Genomic DNA, 26,735 nt, shown 5'->3' on the forward strand with positions numbered 1-26,735 from the left:
AGAATGAACACCCAGGCACTCCGAAAGGAGATGGGCGCTTGCTCACATTTTTGACAAAGAAGTGAATTAATCCCCCGCCCTGTATTAAAAATGAAAGTTTGAGTGATATAAGCATGGTGAATCACTCTGAACTGGCATTCCCACAATTCTGCATTTACTATCAAATGATGTAAAATATTTTTAATGTTAAAAATAGAATCAAAATTGTTGTCTTACTAGAAGGGATTGGGACTTGTATACCGCCTTTTTGTGGTTTTACAACCACTTTCAAAGAGGTTTACATACAGGTACTTCAAGCATTTTCCAAGACAAATAGCAGTGAAATTGCTCATGAAGGTCATTGGAGCTTCCTCAAAGGTGCAAGGTTCATTATCATTATAGTATGTGCAGAACTAATCCATTTATAGATACTGCCCCTGGGACAGACCACGATAACATATGATAACATCATATGGTAGCATCCTGGGCAGGTGTGAGTAATCACAAACCAAAGGTCTTCTCTTAAGTGCATGCAATCTTATCTGGGGAAAGCAATTCATCACTTATCAACCCGGGTTGGCAACTCTGAGTTGCACATTACTGAACAAGTGACTTTCAACCTCGTCTTTTAGGCTTTTCTGCAATAACTTAAAGAGAGTCAAGAGGGAATTTGTGTCGCTCCCCTATCTCTTCTACCAGTGTGCCCATCCACTGGTCTAGGAAAGGACTTCAACATCTGGCAGTTCCCAGGCAGACTGCTACATGTTTCAGTGGTAGGCCGCAGACAACCCTATCTTCTGTTTCCCTTAGGAAAGTCATCCCGTCCTTTCAATCTTTCATGAATTCGTTTTCTATCCCATTCTCCCCCAAAGAGCTCAGAATGGGTTACAGGTTAAACATACGAGTATATAATCTTTCTTTGCAGTTTATGTTTATTGAGATTCTTATATACCGCCCCATGTTAATACATCAAGGCAGTTTATAATAATATAGAAGGAAAAGAACAGTTGTGAAAGGAAAGTTAAGAACACGTAAACACACACTTTGAAAAGAAATCTTAACATTGGAACATCAAACAACAAATCTATCCATCAATGCCGAAGGCCTGGGCAAAACAGTGAGCTTCTACTAAAACATAGAATTTTAAATAGGAGAGTTCAGAATGGAGAATAGTAGGCAGGGAATTTCTTAAGAATGGTATGATGGCAAAACAAGGCAGAATTACTAATAGAGACAAGTCTGGTCATATTTATTTAACAGACTTATATCTTGCCTAAAACCTAAGAGGGTTACAAAATACATATATACAATATAATAACATATAATATTAAACAATGCTATTACAGAAGGAAAGGTTAATCGATGCGAGGAAGCTGAATGCACAGTGTGAAGATGTGTAAGGAACAAGAAAATATGCTAATAAGAGGGTAAACCAAAATGCAATGTTTTTAAAAGCCAGAGTCATCAATTTATAATCTATTTGTTTTTTTAATTGGGAGCCAATGATTTTCCTTTAAATGTAGAGTCACATAGTCAAAACATGTGGAGGGGCATAATCAAACAAACGTCTAAGTCTGATTTGGATGTATGGTGTTAGACGCCCAAAGTCAGCAGTGGGAAAGTGCCCATTTTCAAAAAATATGTCTAGAATATTTTCCCCCCGAAAATCATCTATCTGGATGTCCAGGCTATTGTTTGTCCAGACTGCCAGAATGTCCATCTTTATACCACATTTTTGACTAAAATTTCTTCCAAATCCCAAACGGCCAGAACAAGACCACTTAGATGTGGGAGGGGCCAATCTTGTGATGGACTGGCCACTCAGACATGGTAACAGAGCAGTGGGGCACCTTAGAAGGCACTGCTGTGAACTTCACAAAAAGGGCGCCAAATTAACATATCACCAGAAATATCCTATAGGTTATGGTGAGCCCCCCAAAATACCCCCCAAACCCACTATACTCACCTGTCTACAACCCCAATAGCCCTTATGGCTGCAGGTGGCACCTAAATGGCAGTAGAGTAGGGGCTTTTTTTTTTATTTGGGGGGGGTTGGTGGGTACACATGTTCTACCATAAATGTAGTGGTTAGAGTGGCTTATGGGCCTGGGTCCTCCTCTCTATGGTTCAATAGCCCACCCCCCAGCTCTACTAGGCTTTCTTATACCAGGTGCTGATGGTCTGGAGACAGGTATGTACTTTTGTGGGGTGGGGGGGTGAGGGGGATCAATGAACACTGGGGGAGTGTGTGTGTGGGGGGGTCTTCTTTGTCTGCGGTGGTTATCTGGTCACTTTGGATATCTTTTTGGCACTTATACTTGTTTTTATATCATCTAACTCAGAAAGTTTAAGTTTCATCCAGGATGTCTAATAAAACATTTGATTATCTCTGCAGGATGACCAAGTCTAGGTTGGCCCCCATCCCGCCCACATACTGCCCTAACCTCTCGTCCAGATATGCCCCCTTTAGCTCTGGGTGAACAATGGAATTCAGAGGCTTAAAAAGTCCCGCAACACATCCAGAAAATTGATTTGATTATCGGCACTTGGACGACCTGTCTTTTAGGTCATCCAAGTGCTGACTTGGACAGGTTTTCAGATGTGTTTAAATTTTGATTATGAGCCCCATAGTGGGTGTAAGTCAGTGGTCTCAAACTCAAACCGTTTGCAGGGCCACATTTTGGATTTGTAGGTACTTGGAGGGCCTCAGAAAAAATAGTTAATGTCTTATTAAAGAAATGACAATTTTGCATGAGGTAAAACTCTTTATAGTTTATAAATCTTTCCTTTTGGCTGTCTTAATAATAATATTGTCATTTATAGCTAAAGAGACATATGATCAAGAAACTGTTTTATTTTACTTTTGTGATTATGATAAAAATACAGAGGGCCTCAAAATAGTCCCTGGCGGGCCACATGTAGCCCCCGGGCCGCGAGTTTGAGACCACTGGTGTAAGTATCCTAATAGCAATGTTTTGTATAGACTATAGTTTCTTAAGGGGTACTGCTGGAAGACCGGTGTACCAATTTAGATGTAATTAATGCATAAAGGGCTCCTTTTTCAAAGTCACAGTAGTGACTGCTGCGGCATTAATCACTCCAGCGGTAATGTGATAATGGGCATTGGAGCATTTGTCACATGGGAGCCACTACCATGGATTTGTAAAAGGGGGAATAATAAAGACGACTTAGGAGATGACTTTTCAAAATGATTGGGGATGCTTCATTCAATTAAAAATAACCATTCTCCCACACATACAAAATTTGCTCTATACTGAGGGCTTAAACACCCACTATGTCCACAGAGCTGGCACCCAAGTAAGAGGAGAACGTCCAGTGTTCAGTTTAATCTTTTCACCTGAAAGTGGCAACACTCTGGCTTCCATATTGTGTTCCCTTGGCTTAAGAGCATTAGACTAGCTTCTGGGGAGGGGAGTTCTGTCACTCCGGAGTAGAAGAGGACTGAAGTACCCCATTGGACAAAGACAAGAGGCTGAAATAAAAATTACAGTGCAAATTCTAAAGAAGCAGATAAAAAAATCAATAGGGGTCAAAATAATCTAAATATTTTAATTTAGCTATCTCAGGCATGAGAAGGAAACAAGAACATAAGAACATAAGTTACATAAGAACATAAGAAGTTGCCTCCACTGAGTCAGACCAGAGGTCCATCTCGCCCAGCGGTCCGCTCCCGCGGTGGCCCACCAGGTCCGTGATCTGTGAAGTGGTTTTTGCCCACTTTTATAACCTACCTCTAGTTCTATCTGTACCCTTCAATCCCCCTATCCTCTAGGAACCTATCCAAACCTTCCTTGAACCCCTGTAAAGTGCTCTGGCCTATCACCTCCTCCGGAAGCATGTTCCATGTGTCCACCACCCTTTGGGTAAAAAAGAACTTTCTAGCATTTGTTCTAAACCTGTCCCCTTTCAATTTCTCCGAGTGACCCCTAGTGGTTGTGGGTCCCCACAGTTTGAAGAATCTGTCCTTATTTACTCTCTCTATGCCCTTTAGGATTTTGAAGGTTTCTATCATGTCCCCTCTAAGTCTCCTCTTTTCCAGGGAGAACAGCCCCAGCATTTTTAACCTGTCAGCGTATGCAAAATTTTCCATACCTCTTATCAGTTTAGTCGCTCTTCTCTGGACTCCCTCGAGTACCGCCATGTCCTTCTTGAGGTACGGCGACCAGTACTGGACACAGTACTCCAGGCGGGCGCACCATTGCGTGATACAGCGGCATGATGACTTCCTTCGTCCTGGTTGTGATACCCTTTTTGATGATGCCCAGCATTCTGTTTGCTTTCTTTGAGGCTGTTGCACACTGCGCCGATGGTTTCAATGTTGTGTCCACCATCACCCCCAGGTCTCTTTCAAGGTTGCTCACCCCTAGCAATATTCCCCCCATTTTGTAGCTGAACATCGGGTTCTTTTTCCCTACATGCATGACCTTGCATTTCTCTACGTTAAAACTCATTTGCCACTTTTTTGCCCATTCTTCCAGTCTCGTTAGGTCCCTTTGCAGGTCTTCACAGTCTTCTGTGCTTCTAACCCTGCTGCAGAGTTTGGTGTCATCAGCAAATTTGATAACCTCACATTTCGTCCCCATCTCCAGGTCGTCAATAAATATATTGAACAGGAGAGGTCCCAGCACCGACCCCTGTGGAACTCCGCTCGTGACCCATTGCCAGTCTGAGTATTGGCCCTTTACTCCAACCCTCTGTTTCCTGCCTGCCAACCAGTGACCAAGGGATATCGGTAGATATCCCCTTGCACCCCGTTAGCGTTAGCACCCCGTTAGCGTTAGCAAGATGTTTTTTTTTCTGAGAACACCTGTAGTGCCTGGAAAGCTGAGAGCCATTATCAGGGGATGCTGAAAAGTTCTCGGCCCAACCAAGAAGATACTGACATGGTTATATGGCTCAATCAATGATCTGAAACAATGTCAAGAAAACCCATAGACTTTCCTTTCTGCAAACTGGCACTTACCCAAATAAGATAACACTCTTTTCAATTACAGTAGCGAAATAACGCTCAGAATTTAGGAAGTTGGTCAGTTGGGCTGAGAACTTTTCGGCACTCCCTGGTACACTAGCCCTCCTGGAGCTTAGCCCTTTCTCACCTCCTCTTTCATGGGCCACTCCCCTGGAGAAAGTTTAACCAGCTTGGGGCAGAGGGAGTGAAAAGGCTCAGCAGAAGGGCAGTGACCTATCTGCACATCTTCTCACCTCCTGCCAGCATTCCAGCACCCGAAGCAGGTAGGACAGATCCAGGAAAGGAAATGTTTCTCCATTTAAACAGCCTTCTTTTCTGAATTGTGACAGAAGCTGGCTGTAGGGTACTAGAAATGGATAGGGTTTATCCACTTGCACTCAAACCTTTTTAATTGGAACTTGCACCTGTCTGTTATGCTCCCAGCAGACGGAATCCTTCCTGTTTGCAAATGATGAAAACGGCTCTGATCACAAAATCTCACACTTGTACCAGTTGTCAAAACTTGTTTATTGAAAGCTTTTTTGTATACTGCCTACACTTAAGTATATTTCTAAGCAGTAAACAGTACATCATAAAATCAGAAATATAAATATTACTGGTACCATACCATAAAACATTAATTGGCTGTAAGTTCTTTGGTTACATGTTTGATTTGTTTTAGTTCCTGTCCTTCTGTAACTAGTTTTATGAAAGAATCAGGGAGCTTAAAACCTGTTTGGAGTAGGGGATCCTATTCCCGACCCTGTGGATAACTGTGGGAACCAGATACAGCAACAGCTTGATAATAATAGATAAGTAAACCTAAATGGAGGAAATGATCTCAGATAAACCACTAAGGGAACATGTAAGTTTTCTCCCTTTAATCATGTGGTTATAGGTTTCTTTCATCGATCAAAAACCCCCCATAATTTTTTGTTTTTTAATTTTTGTTTATATTTTTGAATAAAATTTGTAAAGTATGTGTTTCAATAAATATAATTAATATGCAGAAAAGAAAACATAACTTATCTGCAACTGAAGACAGGTTAAAGTGCTCAGGTGCTCCAATCCAAAAAGTGCAAAAGGCCAAAGCTGAAAAGATATTGCACACAAAAGGTTAAAGTGCTTAGTGCTCACCACAAAAATTACTTACTGCTTCTGCGGGATAGACCTTTGCTATTCACATTTAATTCATTTACAAAATGGCGCTTATAACTGCTAAAGACGCCAACACATGCGCAATGGATATTTAAATTAATTGATGACGTCAAAGGGAACACGAATAAACCCTCAAAACTATTTTAAAGTTAGCGCATGCGTATCATGCAGGCAAGTGATAATAGTGATTCATAAGAAAATATAAACACAGTTGGATATTTATTAGGAAAATCCATAAACTCTCTGGACTACAACAGCTAAATGAACATAGACCACTCGACCTTGGTGTTTAGTCCATTGGGATATGTGCTATTCAGTCTATATATCCATCTAGATTCCCTCTGCTTTAATCAACAAATCCGATCTCCACCTCTAATGGACTTGGGTTCAATATCAATGACAAAACACTTCAAATCTTGGAATAAATGGTTTGAAAGCTTACAGTGCTCGACTATAACTTCAGAGCATCGTTCTAACTTCAAATTGGATTTATGCTCTCGCATTCTAGTTCTTAAATCTCTAGATGTCATACCTACATAATATTTTTCACAAGGGCACACGATCAGATAAACAATATAGGTGGTTTTACAGTTAGTGAAATGTCTGAGGAAATATGTCTTTTGGTCTTGTGGGTTGGTAAATTTTTTTCATTCTTTAGTAATGCTGCAGATATTACAACAGCCACATTTATAGTGACTCAATACACTATTTCCTGCTAGAGGTTTACTAAGTCTCTGTGGAGTAAAAGATGGACTTAATATTTCTTTCAAATTTTGATTCCTCGAGAAAGCAATTCTTAATTTTTTATTCTCAAAAAATGGATGCAGGTTGACTATCTCCCAATTTCTCTTTATAATATCCACAGCTGTTTTACTTTTGGAACAATATCTCATGACAAACGTTTCATAATCTTCTTCTGGCATATCCGATGGAACTCCTTTAAATTGATGTAATAAGTGGTCTCTATTTAAGTACTTTGCACGATTTCGAGCTCTTTTAAGAATATTCTTTGGGTAACCTCTGGATTCAAGTTTGGTTTGCAAAACTTTAGATTGAATGTTGCATTCTCTTAGAGATGACCAATTTCTCCTAATCCTGATCATTTGCGAAAAGGGCAGACTTTCTTTTAATTTTCTGGAATGGCTGCTGTCGAACTTTAAAAAAGTATTTCGATCAGTAGGCTTAGAAAACACTTTGGTTGAAAAACTATTGTTTTCAAGATCTTGAAAAATATCCACATCCAAAAACTGAATATTTTCACTTGATGACTTCATGGTAAATTGAATGCAAGGATCACACGTGCCTAACCAAGTATAAAAGAGCTTAAGTTCCAAACATGTACCGCCCCATAACATAAAAATATTATCTATGTAACGATGCCAACCCAAAATTTTTTCTGCAAATGGTGATTGTATAATCCATTCCTTCTCAAAATTTAGCATGTATAGGTTCGCAATGGAGGGGGCAAAGGCTGCCCCCATTGCTACACCACAATCACAGGACTACAACAAGATCTGTATGCAAACACTACCTGTTCACAGAATACCACATCTTGTTACACATTTGTTGAGTGTCTGTGTTCCGAGCATGTGACCAAGGGACCTCCGTTCAGTAATAGAAACGTGAAGGCAAAAAAAAAAAAATGAACAGGAAACCTTAAAATGTCAGACTCTACGGGACAGATTCTGTAAAGGATGTCTAAAGGTTAGGCGGCATTTAGACGTCCAGGAGCAGAATGCTGAGCACGATTCTATAGTGCACAGTTGCACTATAGAGAATCGCGCTCAGTGGTGCTGAGCAAATCTAAACACATCTATATTGTTAGACATCCTTTGCAAAATCACTTTTTAGGTGTTGTATAGACATCCTAGTAACGTTTATAACGTTATCGTGTGTTAGCGTTATGACATCATTAGAATGGAGATTTTATGCTGGGGTTATTTTACATTAAAATTGTATGCAGTAAAATGCTGCAACCCAACTCTGAGTCAAGATACAAAATGCATCACATTCTAAGAGTAATGAACCTCAAACACCCATATTTTCACTAAATGGTATTTAAATTTGGCTCCTATATCATATTTCCTAGGATCACAAGGAGCAGTGGGGGATTTGAACCAAGAACATCAGGGTGTTATGGCTGTAGCTCTAACCATTGCACCACACACACTCAAACAAGTAAACTGCATGTCAGTTCCAAAGCCAAGCTTATATTCTCTTGATTTACAAGCAGTCATTTCTGTAGGATAAATATCAAAAATGTACCTTCAGCACTTGTCCAGTTCCTCTTTTGGCCTCTATGTTCCTCAATCGAAGCACATGAAAAAAATAAAAAAATAAATATATATCTCTATCGTACTAAATCCTCTATTTTTTGGACTAAAGAGGACTGCTTGCAAAAGCAGATCTACTTTTGAGCATGAGTTGGGGGCTAGATAGGCTTGAGTTAGGTGGACGTGACTTAGGCATCACTTAAGTGTGCTGGAAGCATCCGCATATAGGTGAATGGAAGATTTCTTACATCTTCTGTAAAGACCGAAGCAAAGAATTAACTCATTCTCTCCACTATGGCTTTATCTTCCCTGAGCGCACCTTTTATTCCTTGATCATTCAACGGTCCCACGAATTCCCTCACAGGTTTTCTGCTTTTGATGTACCTAAAAAAATTGTTACTATGAGTTTTTGCATCTTTGTCAAGTTGTTCTTCATATTCTTGTTTAGCTTTCTTTATCAATGTTTTGCATCTAACTTGCCAGTGCTTATGTCTCTTCTTATTTTCTTAATTGGGATCCTTTTTCCATTCTTTAAAAGGATGTTTTCTTGGCTGTAATAGCCTCTTTCACTTCACCTTTTAACCACACCGGCTCTCATTTTCTCTTCTTTCCACCTTTTTTTAATACGTGGAATACATCTGGACTGGGCTTCCATGATGGTATTTTTAAACAATATCCACACCTGGTTTACATTTTGCAACACACCCTTTTGGCTTCTTTTTAACCATTTTCTTCATTTTAGCGCCCTTGTGAAAATTAAAAACCTCAGAAGATCTAGGTGCCATCATTGACAATACATTGAGCAGGCATTAGTTTTCTAGCCGGCCGCGTGGGTTAGCGCGTGATGAAATGTCCGACGTGCTAACCCTGCTAGCGCGGCTTGATAAAAGGACCCCTAAGGCTTTTTAGCTGGAAGAAGTGACAGCTAAGAGGAAATATGATAGAGACCTATAAAATATTGAGTGAAGTGGAACAGGTGGGCATTAATTGACTGCTTACTTTTTCAAAGAGTACAAGGACAAGGGGACACTCCATGAAGTTCTATAGTAATACAATGAAAACAAATAGGAGAAAATAGGTTCTTAATTAGTGCATAGTTAAGCTCTGGAATTTATTTCCAGATGTGTTAAAAAACAGTTAGCATAACTGGGTTAAAACCAAAAAGATTTGGATAAATTCCTGGAGGAAAAGTCCAAAAACCACTGTTAAGCTACTGCTTATTCTTGGGGGTAAGTAGCCTGCAAATTTTTTTCACTTTTTGAGATCCTGCCAGTAACTTGTGATCAAGTTTGGCCACTTTTGGAAACAGGAAACGGGGACTTGATAGACCTTTGATCTGATCCAGTATGACAACATTATGGAGGGTTTTGATTTAAATTTTCTAAATAGTTCAGCAGGGTTGTATCCTTGTTCGCCACTTAACCTAGACACGTGCTTGGAAAAAGTCCTTACTGACCAGCTGATGAAGAATTAAAAACAGTCTGTCAGGTCACCGGATAACCGAGTCCAAAACTGAGCCATCCCCTCAAATAATCTGGGGATAATACAGAGGTGTATTAGCAGCAGAATCTACGCTGGGCTTTTGGGACACACAAAGATGTATTTGTCTCTTTTCTCTTTGTATGTTCAGCACCTTTCATTTTCATGCCAGGAGCGGTGTTGTATATTTTAAAAGCGGATCTGCACTCCAGGAAGTAGTGTGACATTTTACTTTGTGACTGCAGGGTAAACCCAGCAAACCAACCAAAAGTTATGCAGAAAGGGAGCAGTCAGGAAAGTATAGGAAATCAAAGAGTGAGCCCAAAATCAAGCAGTCTCATCCAGTGACTCCTCAAGAGCAAGAAGCTTTGTTTTTGAGAGCCCTTTCTACAAGGGGAGAAACTTTTTTTTAGTGCCCTATTTGCAGAGAATTACTGATTTATGGGCCTCAATTACCCTTCCTGAATGGGGCTAGAACACGTGTGCTTCTTGGGGGAGGGGCTGTGTCAGGTTCACATGTTACTTTCTATCTATTCTCACAAAAAGCAGGTGCAGAAGTCAGTGGGGGGTCTTTATAGCAGGTTTGAAAGTGAAAAGACACGCATTCTTTCTGAAAACGAGTGCAAATTCCAAAGGTAAATGTATTTCTTTCATAAATCATCCCGGACCTCACGGATCTAAACCCGCACGTCCTTAAAAATCTGAGGTCCGTGTCCGTGCCGTTCGTAGTTTCTGTCTCTTACAGACCTCGATGACGTTTTAACGCTGACGGATCCGTCTCAGCATAGGGAGGGAAAAGTATTAGGATCCGTCAGCGCTAAAATTTCATCCAGGTCTGTCAGAGCCAGAGACTAGTGCTGGAGCGGCAGAACAGAAGCCTTCTTATGTATAGGTAGGTTTAAGTTTGCCGGATCTTATTATAGTTTAAAGCAGTGATTCCCAACCCTGTCCTGGAGGAATACCAGGCCAATCGGGTTTTCAGGCTAGCCCTAATGAATATGCATGAGAGAGATTTGCATATGATGGAAGTGATAGGCATGCAAATTTGCTTCATGCATATTCATTAGGGCTAGCCTGAAAACCCAATTGGCCTGGTGTTCCTCCAGGACAGGGTTGGGAACCACTGGCTTAAAGCACAGGTCTCGAAGTCCCTCCTTGAGGGCTGCAATCCAGTCGGGTTTTCAGGATTTCCCCAATGAATATGCATTGAAAGCAGTGCATGCACATAGATCTCATGCATATTCATTGGGGAAATCCTGAAAACCCGACTGGATTGCGGCCCTCAAGGAGGGACTTTGAGATCCCTGGTTTAAAGTAAGGGTGCACTATGGTGAATCGGGCTTCCTGGATTGCAAATTGGAGGTCTGTTTCAGGAGATCCAGAAAACCCGGCGCTCTGCTTATCTTTTAAGCCCACCAAGAGACAGAATAGATCACAGGGTTCTAAGAGTGGCGACTAAATGACCAAAAAACTGTGAACACAACGCTAAATAACATGGATAATATAAATATAATTTAATTTAATTTATATGGAGTACACTCAGTGTGATTGGTCCCTGTCCTGTTATGTGAAGCGCTGGAGTATACCTCCCCTCGCTGCCCAATCACACTGAGGGTACTCCATTTAAATTAAATTAAATTAAATTATATTTATATTATCCACGTTATTTAGCTTGTGTTCACAGTTTTTTGGTCATTTAGTCGCCACTCTTAGAACCCTGTGATCTATTCTGCCTCTTGGTGGGTTTGTTTCTTAAGTTTTTCTGGCAGGTTTTTGGAGTGTTTGTGTTTTGTTTTATCCTTTAAGCCCGACATAGAATTTGGCTCTGACAGACCTCGATGAGATTTTAGCGCTGACGGATCCTAATTCCTGTCCACGGAGAACCTACGTTACAGGTAAGTAACTACACTTTTTCCCTCCCTATGCTGAGACGGATCCGTCAGCGCTAAAATCTCATAGAGGTCTGTAAGAGACAGAAACTAGGAGTGGCACGGACACGGACCTCAGATTTTTAAGGATGTGCGGGTTTAGATCCGCGAGGTCCGTCAGGTCCGCGTTTTATTCCTTCCCCCAAGTTGTTTTTGCCTGGACAATCACTACCTGTCCAACCTCAGCTGTTAAATTTCAAAGTTAAACATCTGGGCTGAAGAGGACCCTGATTAAAAGGGGATGTTCATGGGAGGATCTGCTCCTTAGTTCCTGTCTGTGGATGTGAGAATGTTAGACCTGTGATTGAAAAAAAAAAAAAAGTTTCAGAACTGTGAAGACTATTTTTAAAAGGTGGAATCCACAGAGACCTGAGATGTTCCTTTAAACTGGGCACCAGTTTCAATATATATGTGAGCTGGAGGTGGTTCTTTAGATGGGGGGAGGCCCTATGCAAGTGTTTGAAACCGAGGCTGTATTTGTATGTTAGTAACAGATGCCGGTTTTGTATCTGGGCGAGACGGAGAGCTGTATGGCAAAGGGAAAGTTAAAGAGAGATGAGACAGCATGCGTGTGTGTCTTTGCCAATTTAATTTTAAAATGTCTAAACTGCCTTTCCTGGCTAAAAACCAGGAAAGTGTAACTGCAAAACAAAAGAAACTAGATATGAGAAGGAGAACAGATGTTATGTTAACAGAAGCAGTGAGAGAGAATACAGAGGTATGTAAAGAAATGGGGAGGGGGCCTCAGTGTTTGTATCAGCTAGTCAGGTAACATGGGGTCATAGAAACATAGAGTATGACGGCAGAAAAGGGCCAACGGCCCAACAGTCTGCCCACTCAAGAACCCTCCCTCCTCCCTCCCTCCATCTTTTAAGCATTCCTGTGGAGCGACCCCACCTGTCTGTCCCATCGTCCCTTGAAGTCGAGCGTGGTTCTGGCCTCGACTACCTGACGTGGAAGACCATTCCATCGATCAATTACCCTTTCGGTGAAGAAATACTTCCTGGTGTCCCATGAAATCTCCCCCCCCCCCCCCTGAGTTTTAGCGGATGCCCTCTTGTCGCCGTGGGACCCGTAAGACAAAATATTTCTTCCTCCACATCAATACGGCCCGTGACGTATTTGAATGTTTCTATCATGTCCCCCCTTTCCCTGCGCTCTTCGAGAGAATATAAGCACAGCCTGCTCAAACGTTCTTCATATGGGAGATTTTTTAGTCCTGAGACCATCCTAGTGGTCATTCGCTGAATCGACTTCATTCTCTTCACATCCTTTTGATAATGTGGCCTCAAACTGAACATACTCTCTTGTATAAATAAGGATGAGATGGGCATGTATCCATTCTTACCTGCTAATGTTGCACTCTCTCCTATTACCTGGTTCAGACTACTGCAGTATGCTTTCTGTAGGTCTGCCTCAGCTCTGCAAGGGGCAGATGCAGAAAGACATTGTAGACACCATTACCAAGGGGCCAATACTCATATGTTCAGCGCAGAGCCTTATAACACATCAGTGCAGAAAAATAGTAAACCAAAGTTCAAAGCTAGTTCTATTAAAAAACATTTATGGATGTGAAGAGAATTTTTATGGGCGGTGAAATCGTGCTGTGAAACCGAAAGCAGAAAGATCTATGTACCTGGCACATGTGCACAAAGGTTTTTTTGTGGTAATCAGGGCTCTTGTGCGCATATACACATGTCAACTCTGTTCTTCAGTGCTTTTAAATATGAGACTTTTGAAAATCATGTGCACTTTAAGGCTCATATTTAAGCACAGATAAACATAGTAACATAGATGATGGCAGATAAAGACCCGAATGGTCCATCCAATCTGCTCAACCTGATTCAATTTAAATTTTTAAATTTTTTTTCTTAGCTATTTCTGGGCAAGAATCCAAAGCTCTACCTGGTACTGTGCTTGGGTTCCAACAGCCGAAATCTCTGTTAAAACCTACTCCAGCCCATCTACACCCTCCCAGCCACTGAAGCCCTCCCCAGCCCATCCCCCACCAAACAGCCATACACAGACACAGACAATGCAAGTCTGCCCAGTACTGGCCTTAGTTCAATATTTAATATTATTTTCTGATTCTAGATCCACTGTGTTCATTCCACACTTCTTTGAACTCAGTCACCGTTTTCATCTCCACCACCTCTCTCAGGAGCGCATTCCAGGCATCCACCATCCTCTCCGTAAAGTAGAATTTCCTAACATTGCCCTTGAATCTATCACCCCTCAACCTCAAATTATGTCCTCTGGTTTTACCATTTTCCTTTCTCTGGAAAAGATTATGTTCTACGTTAATACCCTTCAAGTATTTGAACGTCTGAATCATGTCTCTCCTTTCCTCTAGGATAAACACATACAGGGCTTCAAGTCTCTCCTCATACGTCTCCTGGTGCAAGCCTCCTATCATTTTCGTCGCCCTCTTCTGGACTGCTTCAAGTCTTCTTATATCCTTCGCCAGATACGGTCTCCAAAACTGAACACAATACTCCAATATGAGCTTTTATTCTCGGTTCCACGTGGACTTGTGTACATGCGGGGCAGGATTAAAGGGTAGGTCTAGTAAGCACATATATTGGAGCCAAAGAGTTCAGGGGGGTCTGGAACTCTGCCTGCTCCGATGACATCAGTGTACCTGTCTCTGGAGCCTGGCTCCAGATGTCCAAGTACTGCCTTTTCCTGCCTTCTTTATTATTCAATGTTGCTGAACTCGCAGTCTTCAAAAGGCTGCAGGCAGCAGTTCCTACATGCTGCCTGTGGTTGACCTGAAAGCCTTTCCTCTGATGCTGGGACTTTGCATCAGAGGGAAGGTTTCTGGGTCAGCCATGAGCAGAGTGTAGGAACTGCTGCCAGTGGCCTTTTATAGACTGCATTTAGCTGCACTGAATAATGAAGCAGGAAGGAGAAGGTGCTACTTGGACTTTTGAAGGGGAGGGGGCTCTTGCAGGAGAGAGGCCAAGGGGAGACAGGGCCATGAGGGAGCAGAGGCAGGGAGGGGGCATGGCTATTGAGGGGACAGGGCCATGGAGGGGTGGATCCAGGAGGCCCTAGGGCTCCTCGAAGAATTAATCCTGCCCTGTGTACATGTTTTTTCTCACTATTGGTAATTAAAACTTGCAAGCTTCCTTTCCCTTGCAAAAGAGGGAAAAACCTGCCATTTGGGGGGGGGGATTCACATGATAAAGATTAGCATTTACTAATGCTAAGGATGCCCATTATATTCCTATAGGCAGTGGCGTAGCGAGGGTAGCGGCGCCCCTCCCTGTACCTTTATTAACTTCAGGGCGAGCAACCACCAACTTACTACCTGTGTCAGCTTTATTGCTCCCTCCGACACCACTTCCTAAGTGAGGGTCCTGGAAGTGACGACAGAGAAAGCGCCGAAGCCAATGTGGGCAGCTAGTTGGTGGCTGCTCGCGCCAAAGTTTAAAAAGGTACAGGGGAAGAGAAGGGGCGCGCGTGCAGCAGGGGAGGAGCGGAGAGGAGGAGGGGTGCTGGTCATCTTTGTTTTCTGAGGGGAAGTCGGAGTAATGTTTCGGGTTGTTTTCTTGTATTTCCCATTTTGAAAGATAATAAAGAGATGCTGCTGGCTTAAGGGAAGTACCGCTTTGCTTTGCAGATTCAGTGTAAGGCATTCTGAATTTCATAAGAACATAAGAGTTGCCGCTGCTGGGTCAGTCCATCATGCCCAACAGTCCACTCACACGGCGGCCCTCTGGTCAAAGACCAGCGCCCTACTGAGACTAGCCCTACCAGTGTACGCCCTTATTTAGCAGGAACTTGTCTAACTTTGCCTTGAATCCCTGGAGGGTGTTTTCCTTTATGATAGACTCCAGAAGAGCGTTCCAGTCTTCTACCACTCTCTGGGTGAAGAAGAACCTTCTTACGTTTGTACGGAATCTATTCCCTTTCAACTTTAGAGAGTGCCCTCTCGTTCTCTTAACCTTGGAGAGGGTGAACAACCTGTCCTTATCTACTAAGTCTTGGGGGAGATTGGGGGAACATTTTCCCAGTATCACATCTAACTGCTATATGGGACAGACTATTTTTTTTGTCAGTTTTGTGTCTGTGGAAATCGACAAGTTTTCCCCTTATTGAAAGGGCTTTAATAATAATAATTTATTCTTGTATACCGCCATACCAGGAAAGTTCAAGGTGGTTCACAAAAAGTAGAGTTAAAACATACAATGCAGATAAAAGTACAAACAGATAAAATACATCAGCTTAAAATAAGAAAAAGAACTGAAGTTAAAACAAGATGCATTAAGATACCAACCTATCGAAGAGTTGAATCTTTAACAGTTTTCTGAAATCAAAATAGGAAGAAGCCTCTAACAAAATTTTTCCAAGCCATATATTCAATTTAGCAGCCTGAAATGAGAGTTCTCTCAAATAACTTCTTGTTACGACAAGATTTTATAGGGGGATATGTAAACAGGTGCACTCTGCGTGTATTCTTGTTAGAGTGATTCAAAGAAAAGTGAGGAACAAGATACCCAGGTGACATACCAAAAAATGATTTATAACAAATACAAGAGAATTTAAACAAAATTCTAGATTCTATCTGTAACCAATGAAGTTTCTCATAAAAAGGAGTAATATGCTTCCATTTTTTTTTTTTTTTTTTTTTAAAGATAAGGTAAACAGCAGTATTCTGAATCACCCTCAATTTTTTAATATTGCAGTAGTCAAGAATACTTAAAATTGAAGACTGTACCAATAAACAAAAAGAAGTTTCATCAAATATTTCTTAATGGTGTGAAGCTTCCTAAGCACCGAAATACATTTCTTAAAAAATAAATCAGTATGTTGTTCCAATGTGAGATGTTTGTCCAGAGTCATAAGAACATAAGCAGTGCCTCTGCCGGGTCAGACCACAGGTCCATCCCGCCCAGCAGTCCGCCCCCGCGGCGGCCCAACAGGTCATGACCTGCCTGAATCACCAAAAGGGGCCCCCTTGCCCCCTAGGTATCTCATCGAAGTCCTATCTTCCCATCAAAGTCCTAACCCTCCGGTCTTTCACCTACACGACCTGGTGAGCTGTCTATACTTATGCAACACCCCAGCACCTCCCTCAGTACCCCACGATCCCCTTTTCCCTCAGGAATCCGTCCAATCCCTGTTTGAATCCCTGTACTGTACTCTGCCGGATCACTTCCTCCGGGAGCGCATTCCATGTGTCCACAACCCTTTGGGTGAAGAAAAACTTCCTTGCATTTGATTTGAACCTATCCCCCTTCAGTTTCTCTGAGTGCCCCCTCGTACCTGTCGTCCCTTTTAGTCTGAAGAACCTGTCCCTGTCCACCTTCTCTATGCCCCTAAGTATTTTGAAGGTCTCTATCATATCCCCCCTGAGCCTCCTCTTCTCCAGAGAGAAGAGCCCCAGTTTATCCAGCCTCTTGGCGTATGGGCAGTTTTCCAGCCCTCTTACCAGTTTCGTTGCCCTCCTTTGGACTTTCTCAAGAACTGCCATGTTCTTCTTGAGGTGCGGCGACCAATATTGAACGCAGTATTCCAGATGTGGGCGCACCATCGCTCGATACAGCGGCATGATGACTTCCCGCGTCCTGGATGTTATGCCCCTCTTGATGATGCCCAGCATCCTGTTGGCTTTCTTCGATGCTGCTGCACACTGTGCGGATGGTTTCATGGATGGATCCACTAGTACACCCAAGTCTCTCTCAAGTCCAGTGTCTCCCAGCAGTCCCCCTCCCATTTTGTACTCGAACAACGGGTTCTTTTTCCCTATGTGCATGACCTTGCATTTGTCTACGTTAAAGCGCATTTGCCATTTGTTTGCCCAGTCCTCCAGCTTATCAAGGTCCCTTTGCAGTTCCTCACACTCCTCCCTGGTCTTAACTCTGGTGCAGAGTTTGGTATCGTCTGCAAATTTTATAACCTCACATTTTGCCTCCGTTTCCAGGTCATTGATAAATATGTTGAAGAGTAGCGGTCCCAGCACCGATCCCTGTGGCACACCGCTCGTGACTCCCCTCCAGTCAGAATATTGGCCCTTTACTCCGACCCTCTGTAGTCTACCTGACAACCAGTGCTTGATCCATCTGTGTACATCCCCGCCCACCCCGTGGTTCCACAGCTTCCTAAGCAGCCTTTCATGTGGCACCTTGTCAAAGGCCTTTTGAAAGTTGAGGTAAATGATGTCTATGGGTTCCCCTTTGTCCATCTGACTGCTTATTCCCTCAAAGAAGTACAGAAGGTTTGTCAGGCACGACCTTCCCTTACAGAATCCGTGCTGGCTTGTCCGCAGTAGGCCATTTTTTTCGATGTGCTCGCAAATGCTGTCCTTGATCATTGCTTCCACCATCTTCCCTATAACTGAAGTCAGGCTCACCGGCCTGTAGTTCCCGGGGTCACCTCTCGATCCCTTCTTACCCAGTATTTTTATGGATTGTTCTATATTGTACTTCAAACCATTCACATGAATCATTGTTTCTTTGATCTTATTATTGGGAGTTGCTAGAAAGAATTTAGTTTTTTTCCACATTTAGTTTCAGTTTGAAAGCAGTAATCCAGAGTTCAATCTGATTTAAAATGGTCACTAACGAATTTGTAAACTCAGGTGACAGATAGGTTAACGGGATAACTATAGTAATGTCATCCGCATAAATGCAAAACTTTAGCTTTAGACTTTGCAGCAGGTTTCCCAGAGAGGTAAGGTAAATGTTAAACAGGGTGGGGGAGAGATTCCACGGTCTCTGATAATAAATTATTCATGGAGGAGGGGGGCGGGGTAGAATTTATAACATTGTTTATTTAGTGAGAGATATCATATGGAGGAATGTGGAAGGTGTATTATGATTCTTTGTCTTTACCACCCTTCCTACAGTGTGTGCTGGGGCCCATGGGATTACCTGGGCACTGTGTCCCTAATCCCATGGAAAGAGGATCCAGCTAAAGGAAGTGTCTTCTGTGGCTTGGAGTTGTCACAGGAGTTTCACATTAGAGTAGCTCAAAGATTGATAGAGGAGATAGGAGATTGTTGAAGAAGGTTACTGAAGAAGACCAGGAGAGTAGTCACATCTATGCCGACTCACTGAGGAGAGGTGAGGCCATCAGAGAAGAGGCTCTTTTAGATTCATAGAGATTTACACTGTCTATGTGTTCTTATTTACTTAACACTTCTGTGTTTGGATTATAATTGAGAGAACTCTGCTAATCTGTGTACTTTTTTACTGTTGGGCCTGATGTAAAAAAATTAATCTATAAATCTGCTTTTTTGGAACGGCCAAATATGTTGGACTTGGAATTTCTTTGGCGTGTGCTTGGATTGATACCAGGAGTTGCAGATCATGAGTGTCGCAGGAGGGAGCTGGAAGAATGCTTCCCCCCCCTGCTTGTCAAGCATGGTCGCAAGGATACAGAATGCAGAATGACTGACTCTAACTTGGTGGCACTAGATTCTACTTAGTAGATAAGGACAGGTTGTTCACCCTCTCCAAGGTAGGGAGAACAAGAAGGCACTCTCTAAAATTGAAAGGGGATAGATTCCGTACAAACGTAAGGAAGTTCTTCTTCACCCAGAGAGTGGTAGAAAACTGGAACACTCTTCCGGAGTCTGTCATAGGGGAAAACACCCTCCAGGGATTCAAGACAAAGTTAGACAAGTTCCTGCTGAACCAGAACGTGCGCAGGTAGGGCTAGTCTCAGGGCGCTGGTCTTTGACCAGAGGGCCGCCGCATGAGCGGACTGCTGGACACGATGGACCACTGTTCTGACCCAGCAGCAGCAATTCTTATGTTCTTATGTCTATTGAGAAAATGCCAAGTATGTTTGGTTTATAGACTCTAGGATTAAATGAATGGGAAATCTGTTTGCTTTGGTTTCAGATTTTCTGCATCTTAGCACTTTAGAAAGAGACAATGTAGGTTTTACATGGCTGCAGCCAGATAACAATGTAATCAGACTAAGCCCAGGTGCAGTGTGCTGCCTCCAGCCCCAGCTAAGAAGAGAAATGCTTCGGGCATGAACACAAAGACTGAGAATACCGATCTCAGCCTTGTGTTTCTGTGGCTCTGTTTGGAGAAGGGCATTAGGGAAAAGCAGGTGCCAGGGACTACTGTTCCCTGATGAGATTCAACTCGCTGACCGAGTGTTCTTAGTGGGAGCAAAGAATTTTTCCAAAGATTATCACAAACCCACCTTTTGCGCATAACAAGTGATATGTTAAATTCATCCAAATCAATAAATTGAAGGCTTTCAGTTTGTCTTACCAAGATAATGCTTCACCCAGGAGGAAGAGCTCAAGAGCCCCTGGAAAAGACATTGACAGCGCATCACTGATTTCCTGACTGCCGAGACCAATCCTAGCACAGCCTTGACCTGTTTTCCTGAAATCATAAGGCCATGTCCCCTTAACATAGAGAGGTTCAAGCTCACAAAAGTAGTCTGGAATGTCCTCCCAGAAAAGCTACTAAGGGCTGTTATTCTTATATTTCTGGAGCAATTTTCATGTTACCCAAGGACTGACTTGGCAACATACATGCTTTGAAGTACATGTTGGGATTTGAAGAGGAAATCCTGATCCAACTCTGTCCACGCACTAATGTAAAACAGTCTGTGTGTTTTGTTGGGAGTTGGGGTTTTTTTGGGGTTTTTTTTCCAAACGCTCTTTATCTGCTGGTAAACATTTTTCATCCCTCTAACAATTTTTCTTGTTTGACTATTATCCTCTTCATAATGTCCCCAGAAACATAGAAACACAATGGCAGATAAAGGCCAAATGGCCCATCCTGTCTGCCCATACATAGTATCCACTATCTCCTGTTCTCCCATGTGCATCTTCAGCCTTCAATTTCTTGGATCGCTAATTGGGTTCTATGAGCTGAAAGTGCACATTTGGAAGATGAACAGAGTTTTCTGCCTCTTCAAGGTGCCTTGCAGAGCAGGCAAGGTGTCATCAGGTCATGGGTCAAATGGGCCAAGAAAATGGAAAGGTCAGTTGGTCATGACACATTGGTCTATATATTCAAAATATTATCCATCCTTTTAAAACAGATGCCTACCCATTCAAGCTCAATGTCAAGATATTACTTCACAGTTATCTATTACAGTAGTTGTTTCAAGGGGGAATCCTTGGGAATTGCATTCTCACTGTTAGCAAGGTGGCAGAATGCTTGGGAACAGCATGCTCCTTGTTAAACAGTTACAGAATTAATTGTCATTGATTTTATTCAATTTATTGTAGATGGGTCTTGTAATTGGTGGGCCACGAAGCACTGGTTACATGGTCAAATGGGTCATAGGTCAGTTTCATGACCCATTGCTTGCTCTAGTGCCTTGAGAAGGGACATTGATTAGTCAAGATTGTGGGATATCAATGGGGAAGAATTTATTTAAAACTGAATTTAGAGAAGATTAAGATCTTGAAGGGATGGCAGGGTCCCCTCCTGGGATTTTTCAGCGGTACGGTCAAGCTCCATCTCTAGCCATATTCAAATCTAGGCTATTCACCTGTTCAGAACCTTGTCTGTTTTAATCATTCCCACAATAAATAATTCTCCAATCCCTTATTTGTCCTGCTTGGCTGTCTTGAACAACTTGTAAGCTCTGTAGAATAGGGACAGTCTCATGTGTGTTTAGTGCTATAGAAATGATAAGCAGTAATAGTAAGGTGTGGGGAAGGTAGTCCTTAACTTTCTGAACTTTTAAACTTTTATTTAAAATCTTTGTATATACCACCTAACATGTCTTCTGGGCAGTATGAATTCGATGTTGTTGCATCAAATGTGATCCTCCATCTGCAACACTGCCTATCTTATACTATTAGGCAAAATGTTTCCTGCTCCAATACAGGGCGTAACCTCCATCTAATCTGGATCTGGGTGTCATAGACAATACGATGAAACCTTCTGCCCAATGTGCAGTGGCAGCCAAAAAAGCAAACAAGATGCTAGGAATTATTCAAAAAGGGATGGTAAATAAGATTATTATAATGCCTCTGTATCACTCCATGGTGTGACCTCACCTGGAGTACTGTGTTCAGTTCTGGTCTCCTTATCTCAAGAAAGATATAGTGGCACTAGAAAAGGTTCAAAGAAGAGCAACCAAGATAATAAAGGGGATGGAACTTCTCTCATTAGAGGAAAGTCTAAATAGGTTAGGGATCTTCAACTTAGAAAAGAGATGGCTGAGGGGAGATATGATTGACTTCTACAAAATCCTGAGTGGAGTAGAATGGGTACATGTGGATCGATTTTTCTCTCCATCAAAATGTACAAAGACTAGGGGGGACACTCAATGAAGTTACAGGGAAATACTTTTAAAACCAATAGGAGGAAATATTTTTTTCACTTGGAGAATAATTAAGCTCTGGAACGCATTGCCAGAGTTTGTTCTAAGAGCGGATAGCGTAGCTGGTTTTAAGAAAGGTTTGGACAATTTCCTGGAGGAAAAGTCCATAGTCTGTTATTGAGGAAGACATGGGGGAAGCCACTGCTTGCCCTGGATCCAGTAGCATGGAATCCCACTTCTCATACCAATTAAGTTGTATGTGAGCGGGCGCAGCCAAGCTGGGCTCAGCAAGTGGCCTTACCCGGAGCACATAAACCTCAGTCGAGCGGTTATGCAAGGTTCTAATAGTAGCTTGGTATTGGAATAATGAAAAACAACCAGCTCAAAGGCAGACGTGCAATTTTTCTGGAATACTTTATTGAATAAAAATCAAAACAAAACCTTCAAATCGGCCTAATCACTTGGTATCTTGGCAGCATTTAGAACACAGACAATTGTCAGCTCCCAGCCTAATATCTCAAAAAAGCAAAGAAAAAACTTGTTCCTATTGTAAAGCTTTCTTCAAACACAAAACTTTCCAGCCTTGTTTTAAGGTAGTACACATTCCACATTTTCTTCCCAGCTGCCATAACAGGAAAAGATCAGCTTGTTTCAGTGGCGTACCTAGGGTATGTTTCACCCGGGGCCCATCATTTTTTGACACCCCCCCCCCATGTAAAAAAATATTTTTTGTAATGACCATGAAACGGAATAAATGGTCAGAATAGAAACAGGCAGTGAAAATTTTCTTATATTCCAAACATAACATAACATAAATTATGTCTGAATTGTCATGACATCAGAAGTACATATGGAGTAGTTGCAGGTGATGCTTGGGACAGTTCTGATTGTGTTAGTTCGGTTTTATGTGTTTTTTGAATAGAAGGGTTTTTATTTCTTTTTTGAAGGTTTTGTAGTTTGTGGTCGAGGTCAATAGGTTGTAGAGTTGGGGGTCAAGTGTTGCAGCTCGAATGGCTAGGAGGTTGTCGAACAGTTTTTTTCTTTTGACGTTTTGGTTGGAGGGTGTGTGAATGGTGCATGAGTTCTCCTATGTCTGTTTGAAGTGGATTGAATTATTTAGCTGAAGAAATTAGTTACCCCCTCATCCCACACACATTAATTCTCTTCCATTTTTGTTCCCATTATAAAAAACACTGATAAGTTCCCAGAAAAAAAATACATTAAAATAAGAAGTGAAAACAAAGGCCCCTACAGATGAGAACATAACATAAGAATAGCCTAACTGGGTCAGACCAATGGTCCATCATGCCCAGTAGCCCATTCTCATGGTAGCCAATCCAGGACACTAATACCTGGTCAAAACCCAAAGAGTAGCAACATTCCATGCTACCGATCCAGGGCAAGCAGATGCTTCCCCCATGTCTTAATAACAGATTATGGACTTTTCCTCCAGGAATTTGTCCAAATCTTTCTTAAAACCAGCTACACTATCTGCTTTTACCATAACTTCTGGCCACTTCATTTTTAAGTTTAGATCTTTCCTTTCAAACAGAGACCTTGCTAGATGTCAAATACAGCACAAGGTAACTTCACATGGACTTAGCTGTGCAGGAAATGTGAATCTCCTCATACACCCACCATATAGTGCAAAAATGTGCAAAGGTCTGTTTTTTTTCTTTCGATCACTACATAGCCTAATGCCACACAAGCAGCGCTGTTACAAACATATTCTGTAGATCAATGCTAAGGATAACAAAGTTTCCTTCCTTGGACCAGAAGGAGATACTGATAAACCACTGGAAGAGATCCCAAAACAACACCCAAAGACCCACTCAGTGTGTGAACCAGTTGAGTGGAGTGGACTAACTGGGGGGTGGAAATGGGCCCGGAGTTTGCTCAGCAGAATTTCCCAGACCACCTCTTCCTCTCAACACATTGACACGCTGCCACCACCACCACTAGGAACACCTCACTGGGTAGGCCAGCTATGCTATAAACTTTATAAAACACATTATTATATTTTCTTATAAAGCACATATTTTAACTGAACTCTCTGACATCCTCAGCCTTTCCATTCACAAAAATAGAAGGAAGAAAAGTTCCCATTTCCTGCTGTCTCATGTCCCCGGCCTATACAATATTTTTTTTCTGCAGACCCTTCAAAAGTCTGACCAAATCCTCGTTTCACTTGCATTATAAAGTTTCAAGTTTCAAGTTTCAAGTTTATTTGGATTTGTTTAATCGCTTTATCTAAATTCAAAGCGATGTACAAAGTAAAATTAAAATTACAAATTAAAATGATACAGATTAAGAATGTGGACGAAACAGACAAAACTTATTTAACAATACTAGAAACAATTATGGTAAGGGAGGGAATGAAGTTACATTTTCATAAAAAGAGGGGTAAAACATTTAGGGAAAGTACATAAGGCTGGGGGGAAAACCTATTCTTGAAGTTATTTTATCGTGAAATTATTGTTGACTTATAAAGGCATCAATAAATAAAAAAGATTTCAGATTACTTTTAAATTTTTCTAGGTTAGATTCTTGTCTTAGATAGTAAGGTAATGAATTCCAGGTTTGTGGTGCGGTCACAGAGAAAATGTATTGACGTCGTGTATTTATAATTTTAAGAGATGGGATTGTTAACAGATGTTGATCTGTTGATCTGAGAGTCCTATTCGTTATGTAAGGGATTAGAAGATTATAGATAAAGGCTGGAGTTTTAAAAGATAAAGATTTGAAAGTAAGTAGGCTAAGTTTGTAGATGATTCTATGAGCAACGGGAAGCCAATGAGCTTCCTTAAGGAGTGGAGTTACATGATCGAATTTTTTTGCTTTGAAGATAAGCTTAACGGCAGTGTTTTGTATAATCTGTAAGCGTTTAATTTCCTTTTGGGCTATGCCTTTGAACAAAGCGTTACAGTAATCTATCTTTGAGATAATGAGTGAGTGGATGAGAATGTTAAGGGAATTATTATTGAGGAACTGTGCTACAGATCGAATTTGGCGAAGCCTAAAAAAAGATGATGATATAACATAGCTGATATGGTTATGAAAGGAAAGTTTGTGGTCAAAAATAACTCCTAATATTTTAATATTAATTACCTCTTGTAGTGGATGATCTTTAATAGTAATCGGGAATTTGAGTTTAGGATTGTCTTTCCAAGGAAACAGTAAAACATTGGATTTATTAATATTTAGGGCGAGTCTATTAGTATCTAACCAAGTATGAATTTTCTCTAATTTTGCATTTATCTCTGAAGTGTTTGATGGATTATCGATATCAATAGGGTGCAAAAGTTGAATGTCGTCGGCGTAAGCGAAGACATTGAAACCGATAGATTGGCATAGAGTTAATAATGGAGCAAGAAATATATTAAATAAGAGCGGAGACAATATGGAACCTTGTGGGACGCCATTTACAGTAGTAGAAACATTAGAAGTCGAGTTATTGAAACATACTGATGAGGAGCGATCTGAGAAATATGATTGAAACCAAGAAAGCACTTGGTCTGTAATTCCTATTGATTGTAGTCTGTGTAGTAATAATGCATGATCGATAGTGTCGAAAGCTGATGAAAGATCTAGTGAGATTAACAGAACAGATTGATGATGATCTAGAAAATAATGAAAGTACTGAGGATGCCATCTCTCCCCAATCCCAGGTCCTAAAGTCTAAGACAGTAGCGCAAACTAATGCTGCCAGATTCAGGAAAAAAAATTTCGATTCGATTCAGCCTATTGAATTGGTTTTTCAATTCGATTTTCCTGCCCAGTTGGGTGATTTTTTTCAAAAATCCTGGTGGGTTTTATAGCTTTTTCACCCCCTTTGGCTTCTCCTAACCACACTGGCGCTGTGGTGTAAATAAAATAAAGAAACAAAAAGGACTTTTCCTCTCTCTGTTAAATCCTAGCTCACGTTTGCAGTCCAACACCAGCTCTGGCAGGATACACATTTCAAATCTGACATTATAATCACAAAACAGAAAATAAAATTAATTTTTCTACCTTTTGTTGTCTGGTTATATTTCAAATCTTGTTGGTCCAAGGCTCTGGTTTTCTTCTGATAACTTGCTTGCCAGGGTCTCCTTCTTTCTTCTTTCTGCATGCTAACCCTCCATCTGCCAACTCTGTCCTCCCTTTCCATTTTCCCTTCCCTCCCCAGGAAGTCTGGTATCTTTCCTTTTTTTCATCTCCCTTCACAGATACACCTTTTCTTAACTACCCTTTCATCCGGCATCTCTCTCTCCTTCCCCACCACCCCAGAGTCCACCATCTCTCCCTTTCTTTTCCCAATTACCCTCCTATCCAGTATCTCTATCCCTCCTCCACATCATCCCTTGTGTCCAATTTCTCTCCCTTTCTGTTCCTTCCCTTCCTAAATCCCATGGTCCATCATCTCTCTCCCTCTCCTCTATTTTCAGACCCATTATTTCTTCCTCCCCCCCCCCAAAGTTTGGCATATGCACGTCTCTTTGAACACCCCCTTCCCTCCGTGTACTTCTAAACCAGGGTCCCCCCAAAGGCCTGTCCCCCCTTAAAGGTCTGCCTGTCCCCCCTTGAAGGCCTGTCCCACCCCCTTGTAGGCCTGTCCCCCCCTTGAAGGCCTGTCCTCCCCCTTGTAGGCCTGTACCCCCCTTGAAGGCCTGCCTGTCCCCCCCCTTGAAGGCCTGTCCCCCTTGAAGGTCT

The 26,735-nt window shown here is 41.8% G+C and overlaps 1 protein-coding gene across 3 annotated transcripts in view; it reads left to right on the plus strand.

The window, feature by feature from the left end:
• Positions 1-5,153: 5,153 nt before the first annotated feature.
• The window catches only part of GGT1 (gamma-glutamyltransferase 1), a 90,813-nt gene continuing 69,231 nt past the window's right edge, over positions 5,154-26,735 (plus strand). Inside the window, exon 1 of one of the 3 annotated variants that reach the window (XM_033956478.1) lies at positions 5,154-5,232. Coding sequence is in view for 1 of the 3 variants with exons in the window: in XM_033956477.1 (XP_033812368.1) it covers positions 14,326-14,345 (20 nt within the window). In the remaining 2 variants the exon portion in view is untranslated. Of the gene's footprint in view, positions 5,233-10,453; positions 10,494-14,310; positions 14,346-26,735 lie in introns of those variants that run through there. The other 2 variants (XM_033956482.1, XM_033956477.1) reach the window with 2 other exon arrangements.

The sequence above is a fragment of the Geotrypetes seraphini genome, chromosome 8 (assembly GCF_902459505.1).
Source record: "Geotrypetes seraphini chromosome 8, aGeoSer1.1, whole genome shotgun sequence".
Taxonomy (NCBI): Eukaryota; Metazoa; Chordata; class Amphibia; order Gymnophiona; family Dermophiidae; genus Geotrypetes; species Geotrypetes seraphini.